The sequence below is a fragment of the Phoenix dactylifera genome, chromosome 1 (genome assembly GCF_051530095.1).
Source record: "Phoenix dactylifera cultivar Ajwa chromosome 1, Ajwa_hap1_PhDact_Kaust_v1.1, whole genome shotgun sequence".
Lineage (NCBI taxonomy): Eukaryota > Viridiplantae > Streptophyta > Magnoliopsida > Arecales > Arecaceae > Phoenix > Phoenix dactylifera.
The window spans coordinates 12,147,623-12,162,877 of NC_143190.1; the positions used below are offsets into that span (position 1 = coordinate 12,147,623).

General features: G+C 37.1%; 1 protein-coding gene across 1 annotated transcript; it reads right to left on the bottom strand.

The window, feature by feature from the left end:
* Window positions 1-261: 261 nt before the first annotated feature.
* LOC103710190 (5'-3' exonuclease family protein) lies at window positions 262-13,695 on the bottom strand. Its single transcript, XM_088720912.2, has 14 exons — window positions 13,442-13,695; window positions 11,364-11,483; window positions 10,928-11,051; window positions 10,600-10,737; window positions 10,224-10,433; window positions 8,636-8,813; window positions 8,468-8,538; window positions 5,051-5,174; window positions 3,822-4,036; window positions 3,672-3,726; window positions 3,262-3,587; window positions 3,123-3,162; window positions 647-866; window positions 262-560 (listed from the first exon to the last, which is right to left on the bottom strand). Exons 1-14 carry the CDS (start codon window positions 13,600-13,602, stop codon window positions 506-508), a joined length of 2,037 nt encoding a protein of 678 aa, XP_088577038.2. The 5' UTR covers window positions 13,603-13,695; the 3' UTR covers window positions 262-505.
* Between the last annotated feature and the right edge of the window lie 1,560 nt (window positions 13,696-15,255).

Sequence of the window (15,255 nt, forward strand, 5' to 3'; positions counted from 1 at the left end):
TTATCTAATTTTGAAAAACCATCGTAATAGGAACAGCACAGTTCCATAACCAGACTGGCTATGCCCCTTCAAGATTACTGCCCAAATTGAGTTAGCATATTAGCAGTGCAGTCTTCAAAGCGGAAAAAAAAAAAAAAAGTTTGATAAGCTCTGATGCCTTGAATCAGGAGACCTGACTATAGTTAAAGGAGTCATGCAAGCCTTTCAAGAAACAAAAACTCAGAAAAGCCAGTAATCAGAATCTGAATACACGCGATGAAATTTTTTTGGAGTACAAGTCCTTAATATGTTATTTCCATAATTAATTTTTAAATCCTGAATAGTTTTCTACTTACATCTGTGCACCACAACAAAATCGATAAGAAGAGGCCATACAAAGCCTACTTCCACGCAATGGATAAATGAACATGAACACTGGCTATTACTTACAACATGTGAACTCCGAAATGCATAGCTCAGCTTAAGGCAATCATCACATCCTGGGACTGCAAGAGGTCTCAGACGGTTATTTTCTCGGTTTATATGCAAATTTGCCGATATCAATGGGTGCAACAGCCGTCCTTCAACAAAAAAGAACTGTGTCATGTGTTGGATAGCTTATAAACTATCTAAGAATAACCAAAAACAAAGATCATAAAATTTATACCTTACTGGGCATGTATTCTGCACATCTTTTAGAGGAGCACGGAGGCCACTTGCACGAGAACCCGATGAAGTGTATCTGAAGGAAGATATAAGTGACACAAATTTTTCCATTGATTTTTCTGCTATATCAGTATAATTGTTCAAATGGGAAACGTCACATCCAAAATTTCCATCAGCCTTAATATTTGCATCTTTATTGTTTAAATTAGCCACATGACAACCTGCAAGATAGGAGCACATCTATCAACAACAATGTCTTTTATCAAACAACAGCATATAAACTCTTTCTTTTTTTGAGAACTAGGACAGGAGGAACGCAGCCACAAAAAGATAAAGGTTTATAACATATATAATAAAAAAGATAGAAATATTGAAGATTATGTACAAAAATGAAATGCAAACTACTTTGACAATATGTTGCATCTGAATAGCTTATATTATGCAAGAAAATGATTATAAGGTAGTCTTAAAGATTGAGATCCATTAATCAAATCTGTAGGCAAGACATATGGGGTCCTACATAGTTTTGAGCCCAACAGATAATTTAGTATCCAAGACAAATGCAGTAGTTCTTCTATAACTGCTCATTTGTCAAAAGTCCTGGCAGCTGTTGAGAATTGGCTTTGGTTTATCTGGTAGACTTACTGTTTATTCTCTGTGGTTGGTAATGGAGAAGGAAAGCGTGTATTCACCAGAACTCTATGAGTGTGGGCTCAGCTAGTGATGGCCGTCAGTTGTGTGTTAAGGAGCAGAATGCAAGGATCTTCCTACAGGGAAGAAGAAGTCTTTTTCTGGTGTCCTTAGATCCACCCTACCATTGTTCAAGGAGTAGAATAACTCGGGTAATTCTGGACAGCAGGGAAAATTCAACGCTTTACGAGGTCATGTTGGGAGTCTACAGTTGAGTGTATGAGACTCCAAAATCTGATTGTTGGGATTCATCTATCCTCTCTTGCAATCCTTCTTTTCTCTCTTTAATAAATTATGGAGGGCTTTCCAGTCCTTTTTTACTAAAAAAAAAGATAAATGTAGTTATTAATTCATTGAGTAGACAAGAACTCTTTGAGACACTTGCGCACGCCAACACTTGCAGGCATCCATGCCCTCTTGGTCAGATGTAGAGAATATATAATCAAAACTGGAATTATTGTGAGAATCTTGTGTTGGGGGGCAAATGCCGTACATGTACACTTGCAATGGGCACTTGTCTCTCCATTTGAAGTTAATGAAGATGTATTAGTATATATGTCTCTAACATGCATAAGTCCATAAGCATGATTAATAAATAAGCTAATACAACATCATTGATCACTACAAGAACATCCATTCACGTGTTTATCAAGCTATTTCCTGTTTTCAGCATTATGAAAAGTACTGACTCCTTGCTCTCCTCCTACATCACTCTTATTTCATGAACCAAAAGGTTAAGTTACTTGATAAGTTTGAGGGGGAGCATCAAAGTATCGCAATAATAATACCTTCGAAATAATTTAGGAATAAGAATATATGAGCATGGGTAAGATCTAGGCATGTTGTTGACATCAAGCAAATATAAGTTCCTTGATGTAGTGAATGAAGATGTATTAGGTATACATGTCTCTAACATGCATAAATCCAAAAGCATGATTAGTAAATAAGCTAATACAATGTCATTGATCACTACAAGAACATTCATGCATGCGATGTCAAGTTGTTCCCTGTTTTGAGCATTATGAAAGGTACCGACTCCTTGCTCTCCTCCCACATCACTCTTATGTCATGAAACAAAAGGTTAAATAACTTGATAAGTTTGAGGAGGAGCATGAAAGTATTGCAATAATATACCTTCAAAATAACTTAAGAATAAGAATCTATGAGCATGGATAAGATCTAGGCGTATCGTTGACATCAGTCAAATATAAGTTCCTTGATGTAGTGAATGAAGATGCATTAGGTATACCTGTCTGTAACATGCATAAATCCATAAGCATGATTAATAAATAAGCTAATACCACATCATTGATCACTACAAGAGCATTCATGCATGTGTTTGTCAAGTTGTTCCCGGTTTTGAGCATTATGAAAAGTGCTGACTCCTTGATCTCCTCCTATATCACTCTTTTTTCATGAAACAAAAGGTTAAGTTACTTGATAAGTTTGAGGGGGAGGATCAAAGTATTGCAATAAGACACCTTCAAATAATTAAGGAACAAGAATCTATGAGCATGGGTAAGATCTGGGAAAGATGCTGACATCAGTCAAGTATAAGTGCACCAAAAAAAATAGTTAAGCCATATATTTCTGAAACAAATATTTAGAAGACATCAAAAGCCAATTGGTTAAAGACGATGGCAAGACTACTTTGTTGTTTAACAAAAGCATATTATAACCAATGAAGACAGGTACAAATAAATTTGGTCAAGAATTAACAAATAATAATTTAGAAGAATCAAATAAAAGAATGATTTAATTTATTCGTCATTAAAACCATTGCATACCACTACTAGCTCCTCGTGCATGCTTCAATGGCAGAGGTCCCTGAATGGATATGTTGCATTAAAGAGTGTGCAGGAGCATAATTTGGTGAAAAACCATGAATCATTAACCCCAACAAAATAAGAAAATTGAGAAACATACTCTGTGCACATTAGGGACATCGATTAACTTTCTTTTCTTGCCAGGTGAGGTTGTCTTGGAAACAGGACAGTCTTCAGGGATCTCACAGGCATTTTCCTTATTTATGCAGGGCTCCTCATTTTGACTTTTGCAATCATTGGCATCCAATAACTTATTCCTGAAATACTTACTTCTTACTATGATTTTTCTGTTAACAGATTTCATATTGTTTTCAACAGCATCCATTGCAGAGTCACATCTTTGTTCCTTTTGTGATGCTAAAAATGATTTTAGTGCTTCATGCTTTGGCTCCATTAGTGAAGGATGTTGTAAACTGAAAAAATCACCTGGCACACGTGTCATTTAAACAAACAAAATAAGTTCAAGTTAATACCTAGAAATAATGGTAAATGAGAAATATTCAAACTTACCATTTAAAGGTAACCCCATAAGCTTCTCACTTTTACTGGAAAAGTTGACTTCCATCTGATATGACAAAGAAAAATAACTTGATTCAGATCCTTTTAACTATCTAACTATGAACATGAAAGGATGTATACTGAATTGCTAGCATCACTGACAGAATCCTCGGAAGGAAGTCTACAGCCAAAGTTTTCAGAATTAGGCAAAGAGCTTTCTGTTTGGTTTATGGCATAAGTAACTGTCTCTTCAGCTGAAATAGGTGAATCAGAATCATGATTTTCAGAGCTTGGAGAAGATGATTCCGTCGTCACCAATTGCTTTGTCATGACCATTGGGGCCCTGAATTTCCGCTTTGCTTCCAGTGATGCTAGACCTTTCAATGTTAAAGAATGTCATTATGTGAACCAAGCATATACAAGCATAAATTAATGTGTTTATGCAACAAACAGTAATCTATGAAAGAGCTGTTGTGGGAAGTAAAATGAAGCTTCAAACTCAATCAGTTTAGTGATGTTTCTCAGGTATAGCGATGCACTGTTGTAGACATGATGAACAATTTTATCAACACTATTCTGAATTCAAATAATCATGCATTTATAAAAATGAAAAGGCAATAATAAAGAAACCAAATGTGACAAACAGTTGTTAATAAATCCTTGCAGATTGAGTAGCATAAAGTAGCAACGTCAGTTATACAAAAACTTAATGTTACAGATGAACAACAGGTCAACAGGTAGCAGCTTTTTAAAAGAGAAGAACTGTAAAAGCTGTTCTAGCTAAACATACAGCTAAACAAATCAATTGCTTAGTTATCATACTTGTATATCATGAGTAACAGGCATCAAACTATTGGTTGTTGATCTGACACTATTAGATTTTGTAACTGGCAATCAGTTAAACATTCAAAATTATAAAAAAGGCTTAGAAGAAAATTTAGTTGGGGAAATATCGATACTAAAATTACTAATTACATCATTATGATGTCACTTATGCATAGAATAAGACTTAAGAGTTTGACATTTGAAGTTCAGAAGAGTAACCAAACAGATGACAAACTAGTGAGTGGTCACATCACCAAAGCAAAAATAAATAATAAAAAAATAAAAATAGAGTTCTATGAAAAAGACAGAAATAAGATAAGGAACCTAAAAGTATAACCGGTGATCTTCATATGACAGTTCTAGGAGTTTGCAAACAAAGCTCATAAATTTATAATCATCATGGCTATAAAAGAACTAGCAGCATGGTTACCCAGCTGGTAGATTTATATGATAAGGATCAACTATTAATGTAAATCAACTTTTTCCATGTTGACTCAAGGAGTTTCAGGTCACTAGATTATAATACACATGAACATGGTTAAAAGTAAAAGTTATTTAATGGATACAGAAGTAATTGGTCAACACATTCTTCTGCACAGGCAAATCTAGCTTTTTCCTTCCATTTGCAGGAGCAGATTCTTTCATTGAGTATTTCCCATCAAGCATCAAGCTACCGCATGTTACCTTCCCCTGTAAATAAAATCGTATATAGCAGAATCAGGGGATAGATGTAGAAAACAGTCCCTAAAGCTTATGAATCATCCAAATATGTATAGCATAATAGTGGCTGGTAATCATGACAATATAGAGAAGCAATTTATGAGAGGAACAAGATCAAAAAAATACATACAAAACTACATGAAGTAAGGAAAATGAAAATGAATGCACAGCAGAAGAATTTATGGACTAATAGGACAGCTATGTGAATTCAGAAGATACAGGCCAACAAATTCTAACTCCTATTCATCAAAATAATTTACTTTGAGACCATGGCTAGATTCCTAAACATTGCTAAATACTGCATACCAGAAGTTTTCATTTCTGATCAATCATGATGATATGCTATTAGCCTATTATTCTGGTAGGGAACCCATAAATCCAGTACATTTCATTAGGAATATTGTACAAGATCTAATCTCCTTGTCATAATCCAATAAGTTCAAGTCCTGAAAGAGCTGAAGCCATGAATAAATTGAAATAACATTTGTAAATGCTCACTACCAGCTACATATTGCAAATGTCTTGGTCAGAGAAAATTTTCTACCAGCATGTATCAGAAGTCAATCAGCATCATCATCAGTGATGACCCTTGTGGACAGTACTTGTGACTTGATGAGCATTGTAGTATTGAACAGTTTGACCCTCAAATAGACACTGGTGACCCAAAAAGATATGGGATGGCAAGCATTATTTATGTTTATACACAAATAGTAAAATAAAGTACCAAATCACAGAAGAGTATGAAAACCGCACAAATTCAGCATAAAATCTTAAAAACTATCTGATCAACGAAAATTCCAGGATAAGTTGCATAACTTGATTTGTCAAAATTTCTTATGGCCTATTTAAGGACAGGATAGCATGATTAGCAACGAAAAACGAAAGACCAGAATATCACAAGCATTCAGAGAATGGCCTTTGTCGTTGAGTGGGCTACCAGAATTGTATAGTGCTTGTGCTGCCAGCAAGCCTAAGAAAGACATCTTAAAAACAAAATAAAGTTGAAATGACTATCTGGTCTTGAAGACCACTTGCACAAGCATGGTTCGCATGTTCCTTATACATTGTCAATTGAAGAACGATATATCTGTATTTCAGAACTAGCTAGCCAAATCATCAAATCCATCAAGAATAGTTTACCTTAACAAATTATTCTCCATAGAATAATTTGAAAAGCTGGTTTTCCAGAATAACCTGTAGAGTCTCATTTCTTCCTCTTAGTATGCAATGATATTACCAATATAACAGCAACATTTCTAGCATACTTCAATATATGGTGAGTGCAAAATCTTTTACGTATCCCCAAGATTCCATCCTTATATCCGCAAAGGATAGAACTTAACAAAAAATAAATGAGTAAAAGAGAAAAAGACAGCACAGAACACCGTAAAGAGCTCGCCTTATCCCAACTGTCTAGGCCAACCTTATACTCATAGGCCAAGAATTTCTTTTAGGGCTACCTCCAATCAACGTCAGCAGAATAGGTACCGGGCACTGTACCGGTTGCCCAATAGAACGAGTCGGTATGGGCCCGCGTCGTGCCTGGCCGGGCCTGTACTGACACAGTAGAAGAGATGAGGGAGAGGGAGAACAAGAGAGGAAAAGAGAGGCCCTCCTTCCTTCCCCTCCCTCTCCCTCTCCCCCCGCTCTCTCTCACACTCTCTCTTTTCCTCTTTTCTCTTCTCCTTCTCTCCCTCCGGCGATGGCGTCTCAGTTTCAATGCCGGATCCGTCCCAGTCCACCACCGGTATGGCCTGGGCCGTCCCAAACCAGGTGATTCAGGACGGTTCCACAGACCTTGCCTCCAATGTTATTACAAGAGACAACCTAGACAATGTTGGCCTGCTTCCACCACTATTAGGCTAGTATGCAGCATCATCTAAAATAAAGGGGCACCCTAGGATTCACAAATGTTGAATTTTGGATTTATTTCATAGTTTGAAACAAGGTCCGCTGTACCGACCATATCGACGTACCAGTAAGCACCGATACCGGCACGGTACCGGTACCATACAGAACCGAACCGGTACTATACCAGTTTGGCTGGTTTGGGCCAAAAACCAAAAAAAAATTGAGGTCGGTACGAGCCGGTCGGTACGGGCCAGTACCGACCGATACGGGTTGCGAATAGTCGGAACCGAAAAATATAGCTGTACCGTACCGGTTCCATTCAGTACCGGTACGTACCGGCCCGTACCAACCTGTACCGATCGGTACGGCAGACCATGGTTTGAAATATTTTTTGTCACTAGCTGTCAACCTAATGTGGCCTCCATCTTTTTTCATCCAAGCTTGGGTCCATCGTTGGTGATGTTGGAGCACAAGATATCATGGTTTAGAAAACAAGCATAGGATAGAACAAGTGACGGTAATGTTAGCACCACTTCAAAGGCTCAGAGTCTCAGAATCTAATTGATTGGTTAGGTTACTGCTCCTAGTGAATTATTTTATGATGATAAGCTATCAAGGGATGAAAAGAAAATCAAAAATGGCGATGTACCTAGCAAGCAAAAGCTTACAAATTCACAATAATCCTATCTAAATGGCAAACACTGAAATCTAGATGAGCACCTAAGGTCAGTTATCTACCCTTTCCACATCACCCCTGCATCTGTACCATTCTAAATTCTCCCTTCATTAAGGCATGAGTAAGTTCAAAGGAGTGAATTTCTTACGAAGACTGTTCACATAGGATAACTACTCAAATTAAACAAGCCAATTCGCTCATGGAGCTCAATATGACAAACTATCACCAGGCACAGCATACAATATAAACAAGAATAAAAAGTAAGTCCATCACCAATAAACTTGCACAAAGCAGATGGCTCATCAAGAAATTATGATATAAGTGGAATACCTTACATTCCATAGCCATTTTTATTAATAGCATGTTAAATTATTAGCATGCTAAAAAGAGTGGTATTTTTATCACAAACTTTTATAAGAAAACAGGAAAAAACAACCATATAAAGGAATGGTATTGATATATGACAAAAATAGGTCAAAGATGTTCCATATAAAGAATTAGACCATGAAGTGGATGATACTTCCCTTGGCAAGGGAAGATGGTTGTCAGTGTGTACACATGTCTGTGCACATGCATGCACACGACCTGCCATCAAAAAAGTTAGATGATGACATATATTGAATGTCTGAACCGAGTAATGGATGAAAGATACTGACTTTATGAAGCAGAAGTTCATAATAAGCACTAAAATACATGTGTAATCCATCATAAAAAAATCAAACCGATTCAATTATACCTGGAATGGCATCTTTGTTAAGGGATCAAGATCTCCTTGAGCTATGCCTTTAGCTACATTTTGTGGTAACCATGTATGACAAGTTAAGAAAAGATGTTATCACAATGAAAAGGACGTACATGAAAGTAATACATCTATAAAGAATTAATTAAACTTGATATCAAGGATATGGGCCCAAAAAATCCAAGTCTTCGCCAAGGCCATGAGAAACATTTGATAGATGCACAATGTCTTCTTTTACAGGATCATAAACTCTCTGATGCTGAAAAGCCCATATCGCTTTCTTGAAAGTTTCTTCATAAAGAGGTGGGACAGAGACAGCACTGTACCGTAAGTGCTTAATTACCTGAAATAAATAATCCATCAAACACATCATTCATTTGAATGCACTGAAGTTAGAAATTAAAGGTGTAGCTTCAATATGGAAGAACTGTTACAACCAACGGGGATAAATGACGTATATTTTTGTCCTCAGTTCTCCACTGCAGATCAGACATAACCACTGCCATTTTTAACATGTCATACAAACTTCAGATAGTCTACCATTTCAGTCCAAATATCACATTCAAGAGGTCCATAACTAGATAGTGAAATACCCAAGTTAGAGGGATGAGAAAGATGACTAATCTTCACTTTTTAGGTTAAAATGCAAGTAATCATTGTTTTCCCATATGCCACGTCACATTTATTGGTCAACACCTTGAATCTAGATATTAAGTAAGGCCTTTCGAAGTGCTGTCAGCTCAGAATTATTTTGCTTCATTCACTTTCAGATATATTAGTCCTCAACTGTAATGTTTAGTCAGCACAACACCAATCAACAAGTGCACCAGCTCAACCAGCTTTAATGATCACATAAGACTCAGGGAGGGATGGAAATAAACAAAAGCATACACATGGTGATACAAGGGAATTTGAGAATGCAGGCTCTTGCAATGTTGGAAAAGAATGAATTCACAAACTAAGTTACTATGATATTAAATTATCATACAAAATTTCTTCCCCAGTATTCTCACATCTCAACATTTTCCAAAGCACCACTTCACCTTCCCATACCACTATCAATTGGGCAACTTGGATTTGGCTTCTGTCATTAGTACGCTGAGAATCTCCTTATTCTTTTCTTGCTCTTCATATAGCAGCGAACTAATTAAACACATAAAATTATAACCTAGCATAGAAAAAACAGCCATGCAATGGGAAAAGCTAGCAGTGATGACAGAAAGTAGACATAATTGTGTTTTGGTTCTGAACAGCTGTCCTATTGGAAAAAACTAAAAGTAATGGTACAGACATGAAAACTATTACAGCTTGGTTCTTTCAAATTGGACTAACACTATCCTACAACTGAGAGTATTTATTGGAAATGGACAATGAAGATAAAATCATAAATTCAACTAAGAGAGCAATTATGACAAAATGGGGAATGAAGACATGAACAAAAATGAAATCCACTCCCTCACACATAAGTGCACTCAGCATCAGCACACAGCCACACATGCCAAACCCCCTGCCATGAGCACATGCATTTGAGTGTTGGTGCATCCCTTCATGTTCTAGGTTTATGTGACCAGTCAGCATTACATAATTATCATAGCATATTAGAGTTCACATAACAATAAAGAATGCATTGATAGAAATATTTCACTCTTATGAGTGCATCAGCAATTCAATGCTAAGTTACTCTTTTAGGTATATTATTTATTTGTTGTCAATAACAAACATTGAAACATGTGCATAGAAATTTTTCCTCTACCTTCTCATAGCTTTTTAGCTTCTGGACAAGTGCATGAGCCCGTTTGACACCCATACCAGGCAATGACTGTAGGTAGTCGCATCCACTAAAAATGCACATCTCAAGTAACATCTGTTTAGTAAATCCAGTAAAGTCCAGCTCCTTATTCTGGCCTAACTTTGAACTCTGAAACTCGACTCCCTGCCCAAATTTGTCCATTTTGAAGATAATCTAGAAGAAGTATCTTGAGAATTAGCATCTCATAAAACAAGGCAATGATAACAAAACAAACAGATTACTATAGAAAGGAGCACATAAAGAGAAAGAAGGGGGAAGCAGGGAAAGGTGCCATAGCACATCATAAAGCAGACAACCAGGTCATCTAACAAATACTTACTCTGGAACAGCCAAATGGAATTAAGTCTGAGTCCTCAGTAATGACTGCATCAACAAGCTTGTTCATGGACAGGAATGTCATTTGAGCATCAGCCTCATAAGGTGCCACAATATAATCAACTTTTTCCTGCTTCAAGACCTGCAATAGAGCATTCGTAATTTACTGTATATATTGCAATTATTTGTGAATGAAGATACAGACAGAGAATCAATTATGAAAAAGCATAAAATGGTTAGTTTTAGAATGGCAAGAAATGTGATTTCCATATTGAAAGTGAACAGTTCAAATAGTTGTATCTTCAAGATTATGGAATATTATTTTATACTACCTGTATTAATTCAAAAGCGATAGAAGGTGAAATATCAACAGCCTTTTGGTAACATTCATAGGCGGCAGAAGAATTGCCAGTTGCCTCATGTTCCATTGCACGCTCAAGATTTTCTTTCCTTGCCCTGCATTATAATAAGAGTTTATAGCATGAGTTAGGATTTTTTTTCCCCGACAACTGATAAAGCACGAACATGATTTACTATCAGGAGTGTCAGAGTTAATGCCCTTAAAAAAAATTATAAGTTGCACCTTTTCTTTTTGTACCTAATAGACTGTTAAAATGTAGCAACATTTTCACAGCAAGACAGTGGCCTCTATTATTATACTTCAATGCATGCAATCAAAATGAAAATATGGTGTTACAAATGTATCTTCTAAAGTTCTTTTTTTGGTTCTTGTAAAACCAGAACCACATAACTAATTTTGACTAGTACCTTGCCCGCTTCATTTCCTGGTCACTCTTCATTGGCAGAAGCCCTCCATCAAATACAAGAATAGGTTTGACACCATGATGCCGTAACATATTTACTCTATGCATGCAATAATCAATATGCCTGGAAATTCAAGATCATAGTTAATTTCATTTAATATTGTATAAATGAAATATGAAAAATAGTCATTATAGGTTGATATACAAATCTGTTTCCCAAATAGTCAATAAAGTAGATATACAAAGATGATACCAATGAGTTTCTGTGTTTCAACCTTCGAGGAAGCATGTATATTTCAAATTACTCTATTAAAGACTAGGCATGAATGACAAAATTAAACTTTGAGAAGCACCACTATGAAAACAAAAAAGTATGAAAGACTTAAATCCTAACTATTGAAGCCTTTGCTACAGACTTGCTGGCTTACATATGGTGAATATGAAAAACAGAATTACTGAAAGATGAGGTCAAAAAGGAATGTTTGTGGCATTGAAAATAGAAAATAAAAAAAAAACATAAGCTTATTGATGATTATTGCAAACAATATAAAAGGAACTCTAAATAGAATTTTGAATGGAAAGAAAAAAGGACATATTTGCTACTATGGAGCAGTGATAATTGGCAACTATTTATCTAAATAAGTGAGATGCTGTAATGGCAGAAATTGACACTTTATAACAAGGTTTAAAGCCATTGTTATCTTTTCGTACAACAAATGCAACTGTTTGGTTTTTTAGGGCAAACAGAGACATCAAAGTGACAAGGAGATCGCGAAACTAACTAGTTGAGTTAGAAACTCCATTCCATGTTCTCAGGGCTTCTTATACTTTATCGTCATGCACACTATTGACAATCAGGGAAATGGATAGTGTGAATTTACAAAAAAGGCCAGAAGAGTATAAATTATCCATCGTAAACTTGCAAGTCCAAACATGTGAACATATTCGCATGCATGAAATTAACATAATTGGAATACAAATTTCCATTCCCTGTTTTCAAGGGCTTCTTGTTCATTTTTCATCATTCACAAAATAACAATAATCATCAACCGAGAAAATTTGTAGCATGAGCATTTTTATAGTCCACATGAGCATGTTTATGAGGTGAGCAGGTATAAGATAAGTTTTGATATCTTGCTCGTTATTTCATTTAACAACAAGTGGCAAGGAAGTAGTGTACAATTATAAGATCAGATAATCTTTGCACTATTACGAGTTCCCTCCCTTTTCTTATTCATCTTCCTTTTGTGCAGGTTTGTCTTAATATCTATATAAGCAGGCACTAGGGGGAAAAGGAAAAATTTAAGAATTAGACCCAAGGAAAGGGGGAGAAAAACAGATGCATGTTGCATTATCTCTTCTGTGATTACTGCATTATTTTTCCTCTTTCAGTAAGGGGGGAGGGTGCATATTCGTTCCTTGTCTTGTTTATTTTAAAACGGAAATTTTTCTCAGCAAAAGTATGATAAGACGGGGAAAAGGAACCGACAAGTTATACCCAAGAAAAAGACGGAATGTGAAATCATCTTTCCACGACCACAAATTTCTTCCTTTTCTTTTCCATACGGGTTTGTTCAAAAGAAAATCATAGAGAAAGAGAACAAATATTCCAAACGAATTCGTCCCAACTTTAAGAAAGAAAGGCAGACCTGTGTCAAACTCTCTTTAGACGATCAAAAATCCCTTTCCCTCCTTCCTTCAGATGGGTTCGTAAAAACATAGAAGAACGCGAAAAGATTAAAAACTCGTAGCAGAAATGAGGAAATAACATTGACCCAACTTATAAATTCCACCTTTTGTTCTTTCTTTTCGTTTGAGATTTGTTTAACAAAAACCTCAATGCATTAAAAAAATTGGAAAAGGAAAATTGAAACAAAAACTCGCGGCCAAATGAGGCAAAGATTGAGGGAAAATGAATCAAGAACAGAAACCCAGAATCAAAAAAGGGAAAAGATTGCGAAAAGAACACAAATACCCTTCTTTATCTCGTATTGGTGCATGAATTGAAAAAGAATCACGAAACTTTCTCGCAAGAAATGAAACAAGAACCGGAGGAAAGGGATGGAAGAATGGATACAGTACTTGCAGGTAGGCAAGCCCTTGCAGAGCTGGACGCTGCAGGAGAGGGCGCCCTTGTGGAGCCAAGAATAGGTGTCCACCGCCACGGTCTGCCCTCGGAGCTCCTCCACGTTGATGGGCGCCATGATCGACTTAAGCTGGGGGAGAAGCCCCTGGATCCCCATTCCCAACCCCTCCTCTTCGATCGATCGATCGTCCTCTCTTCCCTCCCAACCCCAATCGATCGATCGTTCCCTCTTCTCTCTTCTCCTCTTTCCCTTGTTTCCCCTTCGCTCGCCTCGTAGCTTGCTTGCCCCCAAGAAATAATAAGAAGAGGGAGAGAGATCGGGCGGGAAACGAAATCGGGGAGATATGTCACGTGCTGTTCGCGTGTCCTTAGAGTTTTAGGTTTTGCCGTAAATGTAAAGTGGTACAATAGCGGTCAAGTATTTAGCACTCGCGTTAAGAATATTTGGTCCCGTCGGGGCAGGAGCCGAAAAATCGAATCTCAAAGCACATTTGGCTCGTTTTTAGTTCTCATGATTTAAGAAAGGTCTACTCCGTGAAATAAACCGTTTGGAAAATAGTTTAAAGATTTTTTTGACGGAAAAAAAAAAAGAAGCATAAATATCCTCCTAAATATCAAATTTTGTATGAATATCCTCCTAAAATTGATATTTGCATGTATACTTTCACCAAACACTTATTTTGCTATTTTATCCCTTTTTTATCCTATTTTTTGCATATATACTCACACCATCTAATGCTGTTAAAAAATTAATATTTTCAAATTTAAAATAACTAAAATATCCTCAATGGGTAAATATTAATAAAAAATATTTATATGGATATACAAGCAAATAGTAATTTTATAAAAATATTTATATAATTTTGCATATTTAGAAAAAATATATATACAAAAAAAATTCTGTCATTTGACTCTTGAAAATTCTATCACAAGCTCTTTATTTCTTCCACATATATATATAGAGAGAGAGAGATTGATAATCTACTCTCTGTTATGGTAGGTTATCAATCTATCCATTTTTCCGTAGACAAAAAATATCCTTACTTTTTATAACACTTATAGGTATTTATGTCTTTTTACAATTCTACATTAATTCACCCTCTCAACCCCCCAATTAATACTTTCTCTTTCTCTTCGGTATATATATGTTGGGGGGAAAAATGGACCACCCCACAAATACAATTAAAACACCCAAATCCGACAGCAAGTCGAGCTCATAGGCCGGGCACAGAAGGACGAGCTCCGAAGGCTGCCGAGCTCAGAAGGCCGAGCTCCGAAGACTGCCCAGCTCAGAAGGCTACCGAGCTCCGAAGGCCGAGCACAGCAAGCCGAGCACAGAAGGCCGAGCACAGCAGGTCGAGACCAAAAGGCTGCCGAGCTCAGAAGGCCGAGACCAGAAGACCGAGCATAGAAGGCTGAGCTCCGAAGGCTGCCAAGCTCCGAAGGTCGAGCACAGAAGGCTGCCGAGCTCAGAAGGCCGAGCACAGCAGCCGAGCACAGCAGGCCGAGACCAGAAGGCTGCCGAGCATAGAAGGCTGTCGAGCTCAGAAGGCCGAGACCGGAAGGCTGAGCACAGAAGACTGAACACAGATGGCTGCCGAGCTCAGAAGGCCGAGCACAGAAGGCCGAGCTGACCTTAGAAAGCCGACCTCGTCGTCTATATGCTGCGGCCATGCCCTGCAGCAGCCTCACCGCACCATGCTTTACTTGCCGGCCACGCCACGACATATCAATCAGGAACCATAACCTGCTACGACTGTCAACGCCTCATCATTCACAAGAATGTACTGCACTACGCGTCACAAGCAAG